The sequence below is a fragment of the Corylus avellana genome, chromosome ca4 (genome assembly GCF_901000735.1).
Source record: "Corylus avellana chromosome ca4, CavTom2PMs-1.0".
Lineage (NCBI taxonomy): Eukaryota > Viridiplantae > Streptophyta > Magnoliopsida > Fagales > Betulaceae > Corylus > Corylus avellana.
In genome coordinates, this window is record NC_081544.1 from 2277836 (window position 1) to 2299739 (window position 21904).

General features: G+C 35.4%; 4 protein-coding genes across 5 annotated transcripts in view; 3 read left to right on the forward strand and 1 right to left on the reverse strand.

The window, feature by feature from the left end:
• Window positions 1-3647, forward strand: part of LOC132177688 (KRR1 small subunit processome component) — a gene marked incomplete in the record, with an annotated part of 8427 nt that extends 4780 nt beyond the window's left edge. The window contains 7 exon segments of the mRNA XM_059590114.1: window positions 163-195; window positions 336-440; window positions 566-648; window positions 1204-1285; window positions 2566-2712; window positions 2834-2905; window positions 3316-3647. Coding sequence (XP_059446097.1) covers window positions 163-195; window positions 336-440; window positions 566-648; window positions 1204-1285; window positions 2566-2712; window positions 2834-2905; window positions 3316-3429 — 636 coding nt within the window.
• Window positions 3648-5268: 1621 nt separating this feature from the next.
• On the forward strand, window positions 5269-8272 carry LOC132177686 (cysteine proteinase mucunain-like). Its single transcript, XM_059590113.1, has 5 exons — window positions 5269-5861; window positions 6557-6792; window positions 6911-7051; window positions 7460-7915; window positions 8019-8272. Exons 1-5 carry the CDS (start codon window positions 5393-5395, stop codon window positions 8112-8114), a joined length of 1398 nt encoding a protein of 465 aa, XP_059446096.1. The 5' UTR covers window positions 5269-5392; the 3' UTR covers window positions 8115-8272.
• A 2877-nt stretch (window positions 8273-11149) lies between these two features.
• Window positions 11150-18825, forward strand: LOC132177402 (phosphatidylinositol 3,4,5-trisphosphate 3-phosphatase and protein-tyrosine-phosphatase PTEN2A). 2 transcript variants are annotated; one of them, XM_059589694.1, is made up of 13 exons: window positions 11150-11387; window positions 12402-12934; window positions 13135-13236; window positions 13320-13376; window positions 14703-14768; window positions 15126-15302; window positions 15417-15503; window positions 15595-15659; window positions 15736-15812; window positions 17422-17468; window positions 17606-17736; window positions 17830-17899; window positions 18076-18825. In XM_059589694.1, exons 2-13 carry the CDS (start codon window positions 12491-12493, stop codon window positions 18607-18609), a joined length of 1857 nt encoding a protein of 618 aa, XP_059445677.1. In that variant the 5' UTR covers window positions 11150-11387; window positions 12402-12490; the 3' UTR covers window positions 18610-18825. The 2 variants fall into 2 exon arrangements, with proteins under 2 accessions (XP_059445677.1, XP_059445678.1); XM_059589695.1 differs by having other exon boundaries at window positions 12424-12934.
• Window positions 18826-19684: 859 nt separating this feature from the next.
• LOC132176984 (rust resistance kinase Lr10-like) lies at window positions 19685-21304 on the reverse strand. Its single transcript, XM_059589160.1, has one exon. The coding sequence runs from the start codon at window positions 20864-20866 to the stop codon at window positions 19811-19813; it is 1056 nt and encodes a 351-aa protein (XP_059445143.1). The 5' UTR covers window positions 20867-21304; the 3' UTR covers window positions 19685-19810.
• Between the last annotated feature and the right edge of the window lie 600 nt (window positions 21305-21904).

Consider the following 21904-nt stretch of genomic DNA (forward strand, 5'->3'; position numbering starts at 1 on the left):
AAAAAAAGAAAAAAGAAAAAAGGGGAAGACAAAAAGAAAGAAAACAGAAGAAAGGAAAAACAACAATGTTCAGCTCATTGGTTGACATGGTATGCTGTTAGATTTTCCTTCAATTCTTTTTGGGTGGCTTATTAACCATGATATTATGAGGTGCAGGCACTTGAAATATTGACGGGCTGCTATATTCTCGTTGAGGTGATTGTTACTGTTCTTTGTTAATTTGTAGCTCAATCTGCCACTATTTTTTGTTCCTCCCACCCACTAGGGTGACATGGAGAGTCATGAAATCATTGAAATGAATGCCTTTTTTTTTTTTAATAATGGTAAATGTATAGGGCAATACAGTTTCTGCTATGGGCTCATTTAAAGGGTTAAAGCAAGTCAGGAAGATTGTCGAAGACTGCATGCTGAATAAAATGCATCCTGTATACCATATCAAGGTGAATAGACTGGAACTCTGTATCTACTGTAATTGTTGTTTTCTCTTGAGAACCAGTCAAGTTGGTTATTTATGCCTGAAGATCTGTGAACATAATCTCTCTCTCTCTCTCTCTCTTCTGAGAAGGTTCTTATGATGAAGAAAGAGCTTGAAAAGGATCCAGCACTTGCACATGAAAACTGGGATAGATTTCTTCCGAAATTCAAGAAGTACAGCATCTACTGCTTTTATATATATATAATCAATTTCTTTCAATCTATTCTGTCGTGTGTGTATATATATATATTTGTAACCCCAAGGGGTTGGCCTAAGTGGTGAAAACCTTGGTCTTGGAGGTTTGCTCCCTTCAAGGTCCAAGGTTCAACACCTATTGGGTGTAAGCAATCCCTTGGGGCCACACCCCCTGGTAAAAAGCCAGTGATTTATCCAGTTCCGTGTAGGGAAACTCCCGTGGGTGTGGTGCATGAGTCCGAGGTTTACTCTGCAGGGATGAGTCCGAATGGCCTTACCTTGTAGAGGTTCCCTGATATATATATATATATATATATATATATATATATATATATATATTACTGCTTAGCCCATCAAGGGTGAAAGCTCCTAGGTTACCTGGTAACTGGTTCTGGCGCGTGGAGTCAGTTACCCGTAGGAGTTTGATTAACGGTGAGGATTGTTGTACAGTATGCGTTTGCGACGTGCAATTAATCTGAGTAATAGTTCTCCTACGTTATTTATTTTAAATTACTTTTATAACTTCTACTCAGGAAAAATGTTCAACAAAAGAAGGTTATGACTAAAGAGAAGAAAGAGTATACACCTTTCCCTCCTCCACAACAACCTAGCAAGGTGAGAAAGCTGCTTCTAGTCTCTGCATATTTTAGATTCCGGCAATAGATTCAATGCATTAATGTATTGTTAGTGAACAGTATTCTGGGGAATGACATTATAATTGGTGTTCATTCATTTGTTTAATAGCAGAGATTGGAGTATTAACTCAGAATTAGCAAAATTTATCTGTAGTGTATCATATATTATTTGTGTATGTAGATTAACAATTATATATAATTCATTCTTTTGTAATTTATAAACCTATAATATGTAATTGTATATAGGATTAATTAATCTCAATTTATATCACAGAAACGTATTAAATACTAGATGATTTTATAAATATAAATAATTTATGTATTCAAGTATAATTATATTTGTGTGTGTGTAAATGGAATGATAAGTAAATATATGCGAAATTATGATTTAGGCTTTTGTTTTCATTGTTATTTTTATGTGATCTTAATTTATATTTTTTATTGATTGGATGTATTACACTTATTCTAACTAGTAGAACATAAATTACTTTTTTTTTTTAATACTAATATTAGGTATTCCTGGGCATCCTATCCCTTTCTTTAAGGAATACATGCGCCTCGAATCAAAGGAATAGCTAATCCATGATACTGAATACAACCAAACACCAAAATAACGATTTTGTTGAAATAGTTACTCCATTTAAGTGTCCTATTCTGTTTATGTTAGTATTTTAAATCTCTTCCACAATGTTTTGATTAATTAACTATCAATTGACTTGGCTGTGCATAAGATGTTCTGCAGAAAGCTCATTTGACCCAGCAATGTAATACGACTTTTTTTCCCCCTCTAATTTTTAGTTTTTTTTCTTTTCTTTTTGCCTTTTCTTCTCCTTCTGTCAATGATATTACTGTAATTGTTAGTGATCTTCGAATCCCCTCCTGCTCTCTTTTTTTTTCTTACTTTGGTTCCTAGGGAAAATATTTTTAAATGATTAATCTGCTTCAATGGTTTTTTTTTTTTTTTTTCCTCTTTCCTTTTGCTTTTGCTTGGAAGTTGGTTTTTGAGTGGAGACACTGATTTTCTTTCTAATTTTAGTTGGATATGGTGTGGTATATGCTGGGTCTACTTTTGAGTAGGTTTTCTCTGCCTCTTTTTTTTTTTTTTTACCTTTTCTTTTGGGTGTTTGCTTGTCTTGATCTTGTTCCTTGCATATGTTTCGAGTGGGACTGTCCTTATCTTATGTTTCTTTACTAGTTTGTTGTCTTGTGAAAGAGAAAAACGTAATATATATGGCATGCAATGGTCTATGGTATTTTCAGATTGATGAACAACTGGCAAGTGGAGAGTACTTCCTGTCCCAGAAAAAGAAAACAACAAAGAAGTGGCAAGATAAGCAGGAGAAGCAGGCGCAGAAAACCGCGGAAAACAAAAGAAAACGAGAAGCTGCATTTATAGCCCCAGAGGAGGTATTTCTGAAGCTATTTCACTCAATCCTTTTCCATTTTACTGAAATCTTGATTCCTGCTCGTTTACTTGATCTTATCTTTTATCCCAATGACTTCATCAATTTTGGTATGACAATCTTAGGAGGCAAGAAACCAGGATACAAGATCTGAGAATGAAAATAACGATGTGGCAGTCATGGCCATGTCTCTAAAGGTAAATATTAGATCACGAGATCATGTGCTTTGGGTTGTCTTACTTTTTGGGATTTTGTAGGTCAAAAATTTCTTACAAACCAACCTCTAAAAGTGACGGAACAGGATCAGAGGATCCTGTCCATTTTAAATGAACTAGATAATATTCTATTAGTTATAGTAGAAGGGTATTTTTTTTCTTCACTTTTTTGAGGGAACAAAATATCCTCCACTATAACTAACTGGATATTATCCAGTTCATTTGAAATGAAGAGATCCTAATTCTGTGTATGTAGCATGTGAGAAGCATTTTTTTTTTAATAGTACATGCTTTTTTTATTAGCTTAAATGACACATGTCGCATTTAGAGGCTAGTAGGAAATTTCTGTCTTTTTGGATTTAATGGAACTCCTTCCATTGATTGCTCTACAGAAAAAGGCCAAGGAGTTTGGGAAGCAAAAATTGGGTGAGAATATCAATGCTGAAAGTTATATTGCAGCAGCTGGGGAGCCTTCGATGAAGAAATCCAAGCGCACAGTTTCTTAAATATGACGTGTATCAATGCTGATGATGTGTTTAGAGTATGATAAATTGGATGGATGATCCGGCATGCCATGATTGGTAGATGCGAGGAAAATCCATTAGTCTTAACTTTTTGCCGTGCATGAGAAGAAAGCTAATTTGTTGATTAACAAAAAAAAAAAAAAAAATACTCTTCAACACTTACAACTTGGATATATATATTCTTTCTTTTAAGCTCTTAATGTTTGGGTTTGTTTTATTTGGGGGACACTTGGCTTCATTTTGATGGAAAAGGATTTTGAAATGGAGAGTATTCGGTTGGTGTATTGTAGAAGAAAAATGATCTTTTCAATTTCATTTGAAACGGAGGGGATTCATTTAATTGTTTTAAGAGAGCATTTTGTCCAAAAAAGTAAAATGACAAAATTGCCACCCTAAAAACAATCAACTTGTTCCTCTCCATTTCATTTGAAATGGAGAGGATCCAAGTCCTATTTTAGAGGGGTAAAATTGTTTAAAAGACTAAAATAACAATTTCTCTTTTAAAACACACTAACTTGATGCTCTCCATTTCAAATGAAATTAAGAGGACTTGTTTCCATTTTGATAGGTTAATAGAACGGACAACCCATATGAGATTAAATAACGATGCCATTAATTGGGTGCTCGAATTGCGCCCAATTGCAACAGATATCAATCCAAATGGATTAAGGTTTCTTACTAGTCTAAAGAATTATAAGCTTGCTTGGCAAAGGTTTCGTGCTTTTTAACTATAACAGAAGTTGATTGATGTAGAAAAAAAGTAAGAATGTTTAGTATGGAAAAGTGAATTTTTTTTATTTATTTTGTAATATTTTTGTATGAATAATAGTAAAAAGTGATTAATGCGATATAAAAAGTAGGATTGTTGAAAGTTTGAATTTTTCGAGAAATAGTATCAAGCCATTAAGGTCTTTTGCCAAACAGACTCGTAGGCCCGTAGGGCCTATAATTCCTTCTATTCATACCATTCATTTTAACTTAATGATTTAAAACATTCAATGCATTAAAAAAAAAAAAAAAGGGTTGACCATCCCAAAATAGGTTAAGGGCGGTTCGATTAGCTCTTTTATAAAGCATCAAGAATTACCCGGCTTTGTTTAATTTTTTTTTTTTTAACACGAGCTGAGCTTGAGCTTATCACAAAGCTACATAATCTATTCAAGCTCTATTCATTCATTTTTCGAATGAGCTCAAGCTATTTCACTCAAAAAACTTATTTATTCTATATATAAAGTAAATGTTATAATCTTTTTTAAAAAAATTCATACTAATTAGTAGTTAAGATTTATTATTTGAGTAATAAATAGACTAACTAAAATATTAAACTATCTAATCTTGGGTTTATATGTTTATCGTATAGTATGTATATACATTTAGTAAATACACATATACATATACATGCCAGTTTTTTTTTTTTTTTTTTTTATCCTTTTAAATACTTAGCATATTCTCATTACAAAAATAATATTATAAAACCAATAAAAATAAAATATACGAGCTAAGCTAAGCTCTATTTAGAGCGGTATATAATGTCCACCACTATTTTTCCATTCCCTTATAACCAAATTAAGAAAACCCAACCTTGACACTTGGCAAAATCCCATTAGCCAAAAGCCTCAAACACATCCTTAAAAAAGTAGAAAAAGACAAAAATACCTATATAATGTAACTAACTAGATATTCTGCCCTTCGAAAGGATCCTGTTCCCGAAACTGGTCAAAAGCCATTCCCAAACTTAGGTGGCCACCCATGACATGCGTGACATACTTCTATATTAATTTCAACGTAGATTTCGTTCTTTTGTACCAATCCCATCTCTCTCTCTCTCTCTCTCTCCCACATCAAATCCTTAATTTTCAAACTGATATACCTTCATACCTCTGTATATATATACAACATCTCTTCCACACCAATCTCCTTGTTTTCCCTTCCAAACACAAATAGAATGGCGGCGAAGTCTTTCGTTTTGGCTATGGTTTCTTGTTTGGTCTTCGCCGTTGCTTTTGCAGCGGCCATGGACATGTCCATCATCGACTACGACCTCAAACACGGCCAGAGGACCGACACCCACGTGCGCTCCCTGTACGAGGCCTGGCTGGTCAACCATGGCAAGGTCTACAATGCCCTCGGAGAGAAGGAGAGGCGCTTCGAGATCTTCAAGGATAACCTGCGGTTCGTCGACGACCACAACAAGGTAGAGAACCGGACGTACAGGGTCGGCTTGAACCGGTTCGCTGACCTCACCAACGACGAGTACCGGTCCATGTTCTTGGGTCGTAGCATGGATCGGAAGGGTAGGCTTTCCGGGACAAAGAGCCACCGGTACGCGTACCGTGCCGGTGAGAACTTGCCCGAGTTGGTGGATTGGAGACAGAAAGGTGCTGTTGTGGGGGTCAAGGATCAAGGCCAATGCGGTAAGTTTTTGATTTGTCTTCGAAAATTTTGTTTGGTTTGGTTTTATCATTAAATCAATTAATAAAAATGCGATTTTTAATAAAAGATAGAGATAAATATTATGTAGTAAATTCATTTTTAGCGATTTTGTTTAAAAGCTTATGTTTGGCCTGAAACACACTTTGATAATCGATGTTGTTATTGTTATGTGAGCGTGGGATTAGGATAAATATTCTTTAATTTTGAAGCATGCATGTTCTAATAAGGTTGTGGAGACTTTGACCCGGGAAGATAGGTGGGAAATCTTATAATTATTTTATAATCTATTTGTGCTTTTAATCATGGAGAAGAAATTGATGCATACGTTTCGGTTCCCTTTTTAATGTCACATGGCTCGAAGAATTGCTCTTTAAGAAACTGTATTTGCTTAAAATAAACAAAGGTTTTGAGATGTGTCTTTATTTTAATATTTATTTGTGATTTTTACAAAACACTCTTGGTCAATTGGATATTATGTAATTGGGTATTTGATGGTAAATGAGATTAAGTAAATGATACGAGTCAACAGCTATAAAAAAAATATGTGAATTCACACAGGGAGCATAAATTCAGATGTTGTTTGGTTAAATTTTTAAGGATACCATTCAATTTTGTTTGCAACTGAAGGCAATTTTACCTTATGCTGATGTTTTTAATTACTTGTGTATTGATGTAGGGAGTTGCTGGGCGTTCTCGACAATTGGTGCTATTGAAGGCATAAATCAAATTGTGACAGGTGATCTTATCTCCTTGTCGGAGCAAGAATTAGTGGACTGTGATACTTCATATAACCAAGGATGCAATGGAGGTCTAATGGACTATGGCTTCCAATTCATCATCAACAATGGTGGCATTGACACCGAAGAAGATTACCCGTACCGTGCTCGTGATGGCGCTTGTGATACCAACCGGGTTTGTTGCAAATCCATGTTGTTTTTTGTTGGAAAAAGTTTTAGTTGACTGGAATCAGAGCATGTGTTTTAGCTAAAGATTGTTCTATGTTATGTTCTAATGTCCTCTGTCACTTCAGAAGAATGCAAGGGTTGTGACCATCGATGGATATGAAGATGTTCCTGAAAATGATGAAAACTCCTTGAAGAAGGCTGTGGCAAATCAGCCTATTAGTGTTGCCATTGAAGCTGGTGGCAGAGCTTTCCAACTCTATGACTCGGTAATGGCTATAACTCGTATGTTAAATCACCACTTATCATAGAATCTCAAGGTCATGTGAGAAAAACGAATCGACAAACTTAAACTGATAGACTTGATCATTTAAATTATATTCTAACAGCATATGCATTTCATTTTGCTTCTAATCTCAATTGGAAATGATATCAGTGTAAGCTCAACAATGATAATTATGTAGTTCATGCTACAACGACCCACTGCTGCCCTTCCTGGTCAAGGGAAGTTGGTCTAAAACTCCTTTACCTTAACTATTTGCCTTAGCAGCATGAACCTTTCGAGTCTGTGACCCAAAAGCATGGTCTTCTAAACAAGTGCTATAAACAACAAAGATTTTTTTTCCTGCACATCACCTTAATCTTCTTGCTTCCAAATTCCATGTTTGTCGATTTAGGGAGTGTTCACAGGGCTCTGCGGAACGCAACTAGACCACGGTGTGGTTGCCGTCGGATATGGAACAGAAAATGGTGTTGATTACTGGCTTGTGAGGAACTCTTGGGGTCACAGCTGGGGGGAGAATGGTTACATCAAGTTGGAGCGTAATGTGGCTAGTACCACCACCGGCAAGTGCGGGATTGCAATCGAGCCATCCTACCCCATCAAGAATGGTCTGAATCCGCCTAACCCTGGTCCCTCTCCGCCATCTCCTCCTTCAAGGCCTGACAATGCCTGCGATGAATACTTCTCATGCTCAGCAGGAACCACATGCTGCTGTGTATATGATTATGGCGATTTCTGCTTTGGATGGGGATGCTGCCCCTTGGAGTCTGCAACCTGCTGTGATGATCATTACAGCTGCTGCCCTCATGAGTATCCCATCTGTGATGTTGATGCTGGAACTTGCCGAATGGTAATTATAATTGTATTTCTTTTATTAAGATTCTTATAGATCGTAGCACCTCCATTCTTTTTCCCTCTTTGTTCTGGTTTGCTTATATTATGTCATGAATCAGAGCAAAGACAATCCGTTCGGAGTTAAAGCATTCAAGCGGATTCCTGCTAAAAGTACTCCTCACCATTTTGCTGACAAGAAGATAACCAGTACTTGAGAAGCCTTGGTATCATATTGGGTCTTGAAGAAGAATAATTGCTTTGTTGTTCTCGTTGAACTTAACAGTTTGTGTAGACTTTAATTATTTGCAGGGTTTAATGTTTCAATGTTCATGATTATTGTAAATACATTCCATTATTTTCCCAAAACACAATAATTTAGAAACTTTCTATCAATCAATAAATTGTATATATATATACTCTCCAACTCATGTTTCCGTTTGATTGTGATTGGTTGCATTTGCTGATCTGTGTTTTCTCGAGTGCGTTTGGCATTGTGATTTAAACCAAATGGTATAAAACGAATCATTTGGGAATTTTGAAATCATGGGTAAGGAAGTGCATTTTAAAAAACACATCATTTTAAGTGTTAAACAACGATTTTAAAGGTTAAATTGTTATTTTATCAAATTTTAAAAAATTTCATTTTTAAGTACATTTTGAAATCACGAACCCAAAGCAGCAGCTAGCCCTCAAATGTGTATTGTTAACAGCTCTAGCATTGCAATTTGGGTTCTCCATCAAATCCCAATACTTGATTTCTGTTTGGTTCGGATGAAACTACCTGTGAGGTGTAGTTTGTTGCTGACATGATCAGCGGCAGCTCTTTCTTATCACTTTTAACACAAGGAAGTAATGCCTTTCATTCCAACTCGGTTGCATTTTCTGTTTTAATAGTTGAATCAAAAAGGGTATCCAAACAAATTCTTGATGCAACTATATGCTCTAACAGAATCATGACCAGTAAGATATGTTAAAGCATAAATCTCAAGAAGGCAGCAGTCCCATATTTCATGCTGGCTGAATGACAGCCCACAACAGACAGCTCCAACTCCCTCAATTCACGCAACCCATGTTTCCTGCACTTCCACATTTTCTGCAACAATTGCTGCTCTTCTCAGTCATGTTCCATTTCACTTGTATCACTCACATGTTAGCTTTCTTCAAGTGTTTTTCTGTTTATGTACTTCTTTTGTAAATCTTTCGTATAGAGCTTCTAGCTCCTATGGTTATAAATATGAATGAACTACTCTACTCTGTTGTTGGTAAGTTAACAAAAACAGAGATTATCTAAATTCTTTCAAGATGTGCATACTAGTAAACAGCAAGAATGGTGACAGCCAATCTCTGCAACCTCAATTCCTTCGTCCAAATCAAACCTTTGAGCTTTTTGAGGAAATTTCAACGTTGGCTGGATTGATAGTAGTGATTGACATCAAAGTTATGCAAGCAAACACTTGGAAAATAACCTTCAAACAAAAAGAGATAATAATAATTAAAAAAAAAAAAACCTACACGGAGAGAGATATAATTGTCTGACATTCAAATTGTTCAACAATTTTCTGATGCTTCAAACCATCCAAAGGGGGCTATAATCTATATATAGTCTCATCCCCATTAATGGAGAGGGAATAAAATAGCTAGGAACTAAGCTGATATTAGCAGTTTGACAATTGACCATCAATTGGTCAAATAATGACCAAGCTTTACGTCTGGTCACACATGATTTCTTGTAAATGAGGGAATGCCCAGTTAATAGCACACACAATGCTTTGTGGGTGGCAAATGATGCTGACTTTGTGGTGGTGCATTGTATCGGTTATCAATAGAATAGAATTTTGTGGCATTAGCAAATGGTATTTGATTAAAAGTCACCAAATCTACTTTTGTAGTGATCAGTATCATAGGCAGCTTTGGGAAAAAATCAAGGCCATGTAGGCCTTGGCGAAAGCCAGATCAAACAACAAGAGATGCAAGGCATCATTTTGAAACAAAATCCACTTAAACATTCCCTATTTAACTCTTGTTTGGCCTCTCATCTCCATTTTTCTAAATGTTGTTGGTAAATTGTCACCAAAATGAGAGACTTTGATAAAGGAAAATGTTTGGAGGATTATACGTTTTACTATAATCTTTATAATTTATAAGGGCATATTTGGAATTGTGTTTGAGAAATAGAGCTTTTAAGTTAAAAATCGTTTTTTGGCAAATGCTTCAAGTGCGTTTTGGCCATTTTTGAGTTTTTTGAACCTTTAAAAACGCTTTCAATATATTTTACCAAATGAGTATTTTTTTTTTTTAAACGAACTTTTTTAGTATTAAATGCACTTTTAGGGTATTCAAACGTACACCCAAACATGCCCTAAATGTGTCACGTGGCACAACATGAGTGAAAAATAAATTTAATCATTTAATTGCTAACACAATAAATGTTATGTAAACTATCACATCAATTTACAAAGACTTATAATAAAAGTAATTACCGTCTTAGATAAATAATATGATTGTTACGGACTTAATTTCTTAAGCACCGCAAATGATAAACCTAATACCTCCCAAATCAACTCAAGGCTGAATAATATTAATCTTTGCTTAATTTCATTAATAAACTTGGTCTCTTTAAATAGAGAATTACAAAAAATAATAGATATAAAAGGCTAATAAAAATAAACTACTTCTAATGATAACATATTATCTCTACTATTTAAATTCTAAATCTAATTACAAAGTTATTAATAAAGATAACTTATTACCCCTAAGGTATTTTAATTTTAAAATACATCTACTATTTTTTATTTTATTTTACTTTTCTTTATTTTGAGAAAAGAGACTTCATTTCATTGTAAAACCAATAAGCATCTTGAGCTCTAACACTCTACTATTACACTCGTAATAACAATGACAATCCCACTAATTGGATTAAAAGATTATTCTTGATTATCCACAAATTATTCATTTTTGAGGAGAGTGAGAAAATCATGACACGTTTCCATTGTCATTGATTGTAATTAATTTAAAATTGAAAACCCATTTTCCAGGAAAAAAACAAAACAAAGGCGTTTTCATATCTGAAAATGAACTTCCAAAAGCGCTTTCAAGTTTCAACGACCAAACGCGCCCACTGAATGACTGAAACACCCCGTGAAACGAGCCGCACTTGGTCAGACCCATCGACGGTCCACAGTAACTCCAAGCCTCGTCATCCAACAATCACTCTTCGTCTCATATACGAAGACGAACACCAAAGCCTCTCTAATTCTACTCACGAGACACTCCATAAAATCCTCAAAAGTTATCCACCGTCAGATTACGATCCAAATCCTCAGACAGTCAATTCCAAATCACCGCCCTCAGATGCGTTGACTGACCCCATCACCGTTACCTTCAAAACCGTCGATCACAACCCACCAATCTCTCTCCCTCTCTCTCTCTCTCTCAGGTGAAACCCTAAGCAGCTCTCGAAACTCCAAAGGCCCGACCTTTACATCTCGGTACGATAATTATATTTCGCCCGAATGAAAATTTCAGAGCCGGAATGAGTGATTATTTGCTTTTAGTTTTTTTTTTTTTTTTTTGGGGTGTTATATTGTTGGATTTTAGGGTTTGTTGTGTTTTCAAATATTTTATTTGATATGATTTTTGGTGTAGCTTCAACGATTTAATGTATATTTTTGAGTTATCAGTTTGTATATAGCTGTAGTTTAAGCGAGATTGATTGGCAACATTGTCTTTGCGTGGTTTCTAAAAGCTCTGCTTTTCGAAGCATTTACCTCCATGAAAGGAAGTTATTTTTTTTTTTTTTCTTTTTTTTTTTTCGGGTTTAATGGCAAACTATAAGTATTCAGTGTTTTTTAGCTAATAATCTCAAATGGGCTTTGGCAATAATAGTTGTTTTCTGTCTATTATTGTTGCTGCCAGCGTTTGTGAAATGGGCTTATGATTTTGTAATGGAATTCGAGTGTAAACTGTAGATATATGAATTTGTTGGTCTTCCCCGGGGCTGATTCTATTTTTTGCGTTTCTTGCTTTTGAAATCCTGTTTAGAAATTAAAGAAAAGCTTGCAATGGACGGCATTGTTTTATGGGGAGTGTGGTCTTTTAGGTCTGTGATATGTTTTTTTCGGTGATGATGCTTTTACTATTTCTGCATAGAATTTAGTAGGGTTTGGTCATCTTAGGGGTAATGATTTGAGGTCAGGTTCTTCTCTTGTGTCTACTTTGTCATATGTACCAATGCGATGATATAATTTCTCGGTTGGTTCTGATGAGTGTGCTTGTTTTTTTACCGTGGTAGCTTGTGTCACGCCTTTTTAACTTGTGGCTTGTGGTTGCTGGTAGGGAACTGGAACATTCTTGTCCATGTACAAATTAAACAATTATGCAATCTGAATTTTCAGTCTTAGTTGTAACAAAAAGTTGTATTTTCCTGTATATCTTTATGGATTGGGTTAGTCTTAATTTCTTATGTTGTCCCCTATGTTATTTATTTATGTATGTAATTGCAGCTTTAATTGCAAGATGCTGTAGGATCAGTTTTACGTCAGGAACTTCAACTTCTATCCTCAATATCTGTTAAAAGCTCTGTGGTTGTAGAATGGATTCAGAATCTGCTGATTCATCAACTTTTCCTCCTCCTAAAGCTTCTGATAGACAACCTCCAGCTGCCATACAAACTCCAGCTGCTGCTGATTCTGGACTAGATAATTCTCCTCGTGATGCTCCATCTAGATTATCTCCTTCTGGAATATCTTCATGGGCCAAAAGTTTGAAAATTCCTCAGCCATTGGTGGCCACACAAGATGAGTCTCCAACTGGAAATGCCGGAAAATCAACTTTTGCACGATTTACTAGTGGATTGGCACTGCGCTTGTCTCCAAAAGCTCCTCTATCGGATGATAGTTCTGATGGAACTTCAGCTGCGCAACCTGGTTTTATTGGAACTATTACAAAGGGGTTGGTCGACTCCTCTAGGAATGCAGTGAAGGCTGTACAGGTTAAGGCTCGACATGTTGTCTCTCAAAATAAACGAAGATACCAGGTGGGTTGGTTGTGTTATTGACTTGTATCCTCAGCCATATATACAATATATTAGTGGATGGAATCATAACATAAAAATGCATTCTCCTTCTTCTTCTTCTTTTCTGGCAATAGTCTTATCTTCATTTTGTTGTAACTATGCTTGACTAGTGGACATTTTTCTGTATAATTATATCCTTAACTGGAGTACCTTGTCTTCAGGAAGGAGGATTTGATCTGGATATGACCTATATCACAGAGAATATAATTGCTATGGGGTTCCCTGCTGGTGATTTGAGCTCTGGGTTTTTTGGTTATGTTGAGGTAAACTACCATCTGCGCTCTACAATTGACTCTCCTCATCCAATGCTACTGCACACTAGGTTTCTGACTATTATGTGATGCAGGGGTTCTATCGAAATCACATGGAAGAAGTGATAAAATTCTTTGAAACTCATCACAAGGTAATTACAACTTGTAAATTCTTGAAACTGATAATTACAGGTCATGTTAATGCTTTTAGAATACTTTCCTTAAAATAAAGATGTGTAGTACTTTTGATGCTTCATTGTTGGTATAGATTTTATTTCACAGTTTCTTGTACCAAAAATTGTTGTATCATTATCCCCACAGGATATCAAATCATTGATTGTTGTGAATTAGTACACTAGTATATTAGTTCTTTCTTTGACTTTGATATTGTCATAAAGATGTATAAATTATCTAAACTTGCCGCTTGAAAGTTTTTGGCTCTCATTTCATTTCATATCTCTTTGCTGTGGGTAGGCCATGGATTTTTTGTTTTCATAATTGTAGTTAATTGTGGTGGATTCACCAACTATAGGTGTTCATTGGAAATGGAAAACAAATTTCTTTTTATGTGCAAGTAAGATCTTTTTGTTCTATGTATAAAACTATAAATGTATGTCCATTAGCCCTTTATGCATGCTCTGAAAATAAGAGTCTATGGCAGGGAGCAACTTATCCTCCAACCTTTCAGCTTCACTCATCTATCTCTGCTTCTTTTATATCTAGATTAGTCTCCTTCATAAGATGGTATTTTGGTTTGATCTTGATCAACATTGATACCTTTGCTAATTGATTTTAATACATTCTCTGCTTTAAGAATAGATACCTTTTATCAATGATTTTTCTCAAATTTGTGTCGTTGCAATTTGCTGCTGCTGCTGTGTGTGTTATTGTATATACAAATTTCCAACTTAACCCCAAGGGGTTGGCCTAGTGGTTGAGGCTTGTGGTCTTAGGGAGTATCACCCCATAGATCCCAAGTTCGAGACTAGCTTGCAAGGTGCAAACTCCCCCTTGGGGCCACACCTCCTGGTGTAAAAGCCAGCGATTTACCCTAATCCGTGTAAAAAAACTTCCGAGAGTGCGGTGCACGGGTCCGAGGTGTACTCTACAGGGGTGGGTCCAAAGGCCCTGCCTTGTCGAGGTTTCCCGTCATAAAAAATAAAAAAATAAAAAATTTCCAACTATAGCATTATACTTTATTATATATATCTATTCTATCAAGATTAGACTAGACTGGATCTCATTTGGATAATATTTTAATAAATTGGAGTTCGTTATATCTTGGTTCAGTTTAAGTGTAAAACCCTTTACAAACCTACTTTTTAGTTTTGTAGGTTGTCCAGTGGAAACGAAATGCAGGGTCTGGCATTTGCTGTTATCATGTGATTGCTGTTTTATGCTATTTTGGTGCTCAGAATATTTATCCATCTCTTATTGTTATGTGTTTGTATAAAATATATTCCTTGTTCTATGTGCAGGGAAAGTACAAAGTGTATAATCTTTGTTCTGAGAGGCTGTATGATGCGTCCTTATTTGAAGGAAAGGTGTGTTAAAATTTGTTACTTAATTTACTAGGTGGAATATAAGTTTACGTTCTTTACATAATTTAAATCAGAGATCTTAGCTGTGTTAGGCCATTCTCGTGTTTGCCTCTCTGATTAAGCTTGGTAAGGTATCACATATAGCTCTCAAGTGACTCCCTCAGCTAATTAGGAAATCATATTTCATATTTGTCATTGCAAAAAGATTTAGATTTCCCACTTGGTGGATCCTAAATGGTAAAACAGACAACAATGTTTAATAAGGCAACATTAAGGCATTATGGAATTTTTTTATTTTTATTTTTATTTTTATTACAGCTGCTTATATTTTATATATAAAGTTTTTAATTCTTTGTCCAGGCGGCTTGCTTCCCGTTTGATGACCATAATTGCCCTCCAATTCAACTGATAATATCATTTTGCCAAAGTGCTTACTCGTGGTTGAAGGAGGACATTGAGAATGTTGTGGTGGTGCATTGCAAGGCTGGAATGGCAAGAACAGGGTTGATGATTTCTAGTCTTCTTCTGTTCTTGAAGGTAAGATTTCATACTATGTTCCTGAATCATCACAATGAGTTTGATGGAAATTTCAATAACCATTTTATTTCATTTATAGTTTGTTTTAATTATGGACTTGCCATCTCTTTGCAGTTCTTCCCAACAGCTGAGGAGTCGATTGACTACTACAATCAGAAAAGATGTTTCGACGGAAAAGGGCTTGTTCTGCCGAGTCAGATTGTTAGTCTTTCGTTTTTTGATGTGATAATTTTATGAACTCTTGATATCTTATCTACTGCTGAGCTTCTTTATCATTCTTTCTTTTTTTCAGAGGTATGTCAAATATTTTGAACGTGTTCTAACATACTTCAATGGGGAATGCCCTCCTGGGCGTAGGTATACTTCTGACTTTGTATTTCTCTTGTAGCATCTTCAAATTTTCACATGGGTGTTAATATCACATCTGGTGCAGGTGCATGCTGAGGGGATTTCGAATTCACAGATGCCCTTATTGGATCAGGCCCTCCATTACTGTTTCTGATCATAATGGTTTGTTATGCATTTCTGTTTTGTTTGATATCTTTCCTCCTTCTCTATGCTCTCCTATGATAGTGTGTTACAAAGTTCTTTGTCGTACTTTTTTTTCTTGGGCATGTCAGCAATACTGTTTCTCATTCTTTCCTTAAGTTTTTGCCCTTAATCATCACTGCTGTATTCAAATAGTGCATCATAATTGTTCATACTAACCATTGTGATTGCCTCGTATTGTATATATCCATCAGTGCTTTTGCGTATACATACATATATACATGTATATTTTCAAATAGTCTATACTGCATCATAATTGTTCTTGCTAATCTTTGTGATTGCCGATTGCCGTATGTTGGATTATTCTTTTATCCTACTTTCGGACAATTGTTCAGCGTGGAAGACTAAATTTTTTTTTTTTGGTTGTTTAATGGTGGTGTTGAGTTTATTGTTATTTTACGATCTTAAGTTCATTGGCGTAGAGAAGAATTTCACCACCTAGATTCAAGTCTTTATTCATCAACCTTGCAGCACCTGGACCAATTGAGCAAGGGCTAATTGGCATTTCCTGGTGCTGATAGCTCATATATGCAGATGGGGTGGCACATTGGAATTCAAACTTTTGTCACTGAACTCTGGTTACCGGTGTTCTCCTTGTTTGGGGTTGTATGTGATGGAGTTTCGGCATGTTTGACATCTGTGTTCTGCTTGAATTATACTAGTGAGATTTGTGAGGCTGCACTTTTGTGTCTTATGCGGTGTGTCTGGAGAGAGGATCAGAGGAATGCTTAGAATTTTGTGGTTGTGAGTTACCAGAGTTGGATTTGAATTTTATGTTTTATATCATATGCTTAGATCAATGCAATTATTGCTTCTCTTTCTCTACTTATTTTTTGGAGCTATTGGATTCTAGGAGTCGGCTGTTTTTCTATTTTATTTTTCCTTTTTTATTTACCTGTCGTTTTCTCTTGTATACCACCCTGTACTAGGGCTACACCTTATTTTGTGCTCTATTAGTTTTGTTTTCTTTTTTAACTAAAAATTTCAGCTCACCGATTACTATTATTTTATTTAGAAGTGCTTTTTGCATGAAAGGAAGCAACATTTGATGGTCACCATCAACTATTATAATCTATTTTATTTAGGTTGCCAAGAAGAGTTCGCAGAGCCTCTTATTATATCTTGGGAATTTGTGAACTCGTTTATTTAAATTGAACTACTTGTGTTGCTCATTGGTGAGTCTTATGCATAGAAGGGGTAAAAACATAGGGATTCTTGCCATTGATGCTCACTCTGTTATGGTCTTCTAGGTTTTTGTGCTGTTAATGACTTTACTTGGTATGGATACTTCACAGTCATGCATTGGTATGGCTTAGGAGGATTCAAATGGGACATTTAAAGGAAAATTGCTGTAATGGGCAGTCATTCATCCAAAAAAAAAAAAATTGCCGTAGTGGGCAGTCTTTGAATTCAGATTGCGATTCTAGTTGCACTTTGTTATCTCTGAAGCTCTGCACAGCTTCAAAACTTGTATATAATCGAAATATCATTATGCTTACACAATGATTTGCTTTAAGGCTTTTCTTGTGCTTACTTTGTGGTCTTGCATTAACGCTTTTATAATGCATAGGTGTTCTCTTCTCCACAAAAAAGCATCCAAGAACCAAGGATCTTTCGGTAGGTCTGTTTGATTGCCTGGTTACAACTAGTTAGAGATCTTAGGAATAGATCTTGATGATATTCTAATTGTATTTTGGGGATTTGGAGTACTTTTTACCAATTTGGGATTTGATAAACCTCTATTATTTCTGCAGCCAGAAGATTTTTGGTTTAGTGCGCCCAAGAAGGGGGTAATGGTCTTTGCTTTGCCAGGGGAGCCAGGTCTGTCGGAGTTGGGTGGGGACTTCAAAGTCCATTTTCATGACCGTCAAGGAGATTTCTACTTGTCTGTAATTCGGCTTCGTCCCCAATAAATCATTCTCTTGTTAGCTTTTAAGACATCAAATTGAAATATAATACTTTTTTCTGTGATTTTCAGCTGGCTGAACACAACAATGACGGAAAATAGAAAAGTTTTAAACACCAATGATCTTGACGGATTTGACAAGGTGAAGATCAAACTTATATGTGATGATCTTCGCACTTATTCTCTACAAGATGTAGCTCTATAAATTCTAGAGAAAGGAGTTTGCTTCTGTTCTGTGTCACTGTTTTCTTAGCTTTCTTGAAAATTGATGATTATTGTACAACATCATTTATTTATTCTGGTATATGCTTTCTGTAGAGGAAACTGCCTTCCCCGGGATTTCAGGTTGAGGTTGTGCTGGTAGATTCCAACGGCATTGTTACTTCAACACCCAACACTGAAACTGCTGCCAAGAAAACAGATGAAAGCTCGGGGACTTCTCCTGCATCAGTTGATGAGGGTGCATCCAGACCAAGCCAAAACAAAGACTCGAAAGGTCGTGATAAAGATGATGTTTTTTCGGATAGTGAGGCAGAGGAAATCGGTTCTTCAAAGAGCAGGCAAGCAGAAGCAGCTTCTGCAGCAAGAGGAACTGTCATCAATACCACCTCCAGTTCTGAGACTAGGACAAATTCAGATCAAATTGCAAGTGTATCTCGTGAGACTGAACATTTATCTCTGGGAAACACTGGCCCAACACAGATGCATGTTGATAGTGAGCGTAAAAGTGATGCTGTTGGTGGAGCTGTACCAGCCCTTGAGGTGCCCAACACAGAAAGTGAATTCAAGGCAATGGCTGCTGATGCTTCTGTCTTTACATTTGGAGATGATGAGGACTTCGAAAGTGAATAAACCGGTGCGTTGGATTGTTTGCTTTAAATTCAGATAATTTGTACATAAAATGGCTTGCTAGTTGTAAATGCACCAATTGCTTATAAGATGGTCATGTTCAATCCATTTGTTTACTTGGTAATGTAACGTCTGGTTCGGTTCTGGTGTATTGGATTGTTAAATAAAATATTTGGCTGGACGTGAGAATAATTTTTATATTATGAATTTGTTTTATTAGTTCCAATGAAGGATAAAAGCTATTAGATGTCAATATCCACAGCCAATCTGATGTTAATTTCGTGTATTTTCCCCCGTTGTGCATCCAAGTATTTGGGTAAGGCTATGAGAAGTATTTGGGTAAGGCTATAAAATATAAATAAACTAAATAGAAATAGAAATGCTTGGTTCGTTTATTAAATAAATCAAACTAAATAGGAATTGAGGCTCATTTATTAAATAGGTAAGACCCATCGAATAGACTTAGATCCCTTCCAGTATGTATCACTACAATTATAAATAATTTTCTACTACCAATTATATATATAAAGCCTTTATTCAAGTAGAAGTAGAAGTAGTTCAATAAAGAGTTATATTTAATTTTAAACTTTTAAATTGAGAGAATTCTTGTCTTTGCAATTTCATCCATGTGCTGCAGTGAGTTAAAAAATCCAATGGATTCTAAGCGGGCTGATTGGCTCAATAAATCAACAATTCATGCATAATGTTCCATTCTCGAACCACCCAATATTCTTTGTACATTGAGTTAAGACTTTCTAGCCCTCAGAAATTAGCCCACATGGGCCACAAGGTTGCAAATACATTGGTTTGACACAAACCCTGATTTTAATAACCAGGCAAGAATTTGTTCACCTTGCCTCACCAAATATTTGCACCAACACTAGCTGCAAAAGCATAGCCCCAATTCCTGAATCCTTGATTTCACAACAAAGTTCAAAGGCTAGCTTCTTTATAATTCAATTTTTTTTGCATACCCACCAAGAAAAAAATGACAAGGATTATCTCTCTAAGTGACAAAGGGTTGGTCTAATCTAATATGCCAAATCAACAATGCAAAGTAAAAGTAATGGATAATGAAGGATGAGCAAGTAGAATTTGAACATAAGAAATGTTATAATATTTATTACAACACATAAATACCAAGCATCTTTGTACTGCCAAACATACATGAGAAAACTAATTATTTAGTAGACTAGCATATCAATCAATTTGCATTAAACAAATGAGTGGATTGACTTGATTCATCTGATTGCATTGACGAGGAAGTTTCATTCGAATTTTCTCCAGCATCCATTATGGGTCTCTCTAGTGACGATAGAGAAGGCTTGGGAGGCATTTGTAAGTATTCAAGTTCTCCTTCAAGCATTTTTAGGACATTGTTCATTGAAGGACGATCGCTAGGCTTCATCTGTATGCACCATAGTGCCACTATGATCACCTTCTTAATCATTTTCTTTTCCTCCTCTATGGCATCTTCAATTTCTATATCCTTTCCGTCGTGCAATTGGTCATAGATCCAAGTAGGTAAGTAAATTTGGCTTGAATGCTCTGCAAATGCATTTAAGTTCTTTCTTCTACCTGCCATTTCCATTAATAACATTCCAAAACTATAAACATCTGCTTTGTAGGAGACGCCTCCAATGTTTCTGTAGAATAACTCAGGGGCTATATATCCTAATGTCCCTCTTGCTGCAGTCAAAGAAACAATGCTGTTATCTATTGGATATAGTTTTGCAAGGCCAAAGTCAGAAACTTTAGGAGTAAAATTCTCATCAAGAAGAATGTTGTGAGGCTTGATATCAAAATGCAAAATTTGCATGTCACATCCTCGATGTAAATATTCAATCCCACGAGCAATTCCAATAGCAATATCAAATATTTTCTTGTAGCTTAGGACAACACTTTCTTCTGGTGAAAAAATGTACTTATTCAAAGACCCTTTAGGCATGAATTCATATATAAGAGCCCGCTTTGACCCTTGAATGGAAAAACCAATAAGCTGCACTACATTAACATGGTGAATTCTTCCAATGGTTGCAACTTCATTTATAAAGTCTTGTCCATTAGCTTTGGATTTACCCAACATCTTTATAGCTACAAGACGGCCACTTCGAAGCGTTCCTTTATATACAGTGCCATAACCTCCTTCACCTAATTTGACCCTAAAATTTTTGGTCATCTTCTTAATTTCTGGGTAAGAGTACCTTATTGGCATGAGATTGTTGTGGGTTTGCAAAAATTCTTCAATAGCATCATACATAGATAAATGCCTTCTACGCCATTTGTATATCAAAAACGCAATCAGACATGCCGTCCCTAATACTGTTATTGCGGCACGATAGCATAGTCCTGGGCAGGAACATCCAAGTAATTGGAAGAAAAGAAATTAGTTTATTGTTTTATTGGTGTCAACACCACTATTTTTAGTTGATAAAAATTATTTAAATAATCTCCTTCCTAAATCCTTATAATTAAGCTAGCATGGTATTTGTTGTCTTTTTCCTGTAAATTTCATAATAATATTTTCATCATGTCGCACGTCTTATTATAATATTTTCATAATAATAAGCTAGCATGGATTTTCTTAACGACAAAATTTAAGCTACAACAAACTATTTTCATGTTTCACATTGTAAGGAATAATCTATTAAAAAAAAAATCGAAGGAGATCATAGGAGAGAAACAAGCAAGTTCTTACCAATGAGCACTTGTCCATAAATATATATACTAACTGCAACAGATAGAAAAAAAAAAGGAACTAATTAGTAATTAATCAAAAACTTAAATAATTTCTCCTTGGCCATATGCGGCTGAACAAGAAACTTAAATTTTATTCAGTAGTGGAAGTTTATTTGTGAAGAAATTTGACATTTTTCCTTCTCATACTCCTCATTGTTTAAAGCATATAATGTCGAATAATAATCTTAATTTTAATAACATTTATTTGAGTCTTTCATTTCATATTCTTATATGTTAGCAACTTGAAGATTGTGTCTTTTAGTTTTTCAACAATTATTTTACATAGGAGTACTTACATGGGAGTTATATGAGAAGTTATTGTGAAAAAGTTAGAATGGCCATTTGTATCAAATATACCCATGTAAGCAAGTTATTTTTATCAAGTTGAATAAAGTTGAATATTCCTCTTCCGATCCTATTTTGTATTCACTCTTAGTGAATGTTGTTTCCAATTTCAACATATAAGTTAGAAATCAACCCATTCCCACACTTAATTATCTTAATTAATATCACATATACCAAAAATAGTAGAAAACAATAGATCTAATCATTTAAGTTA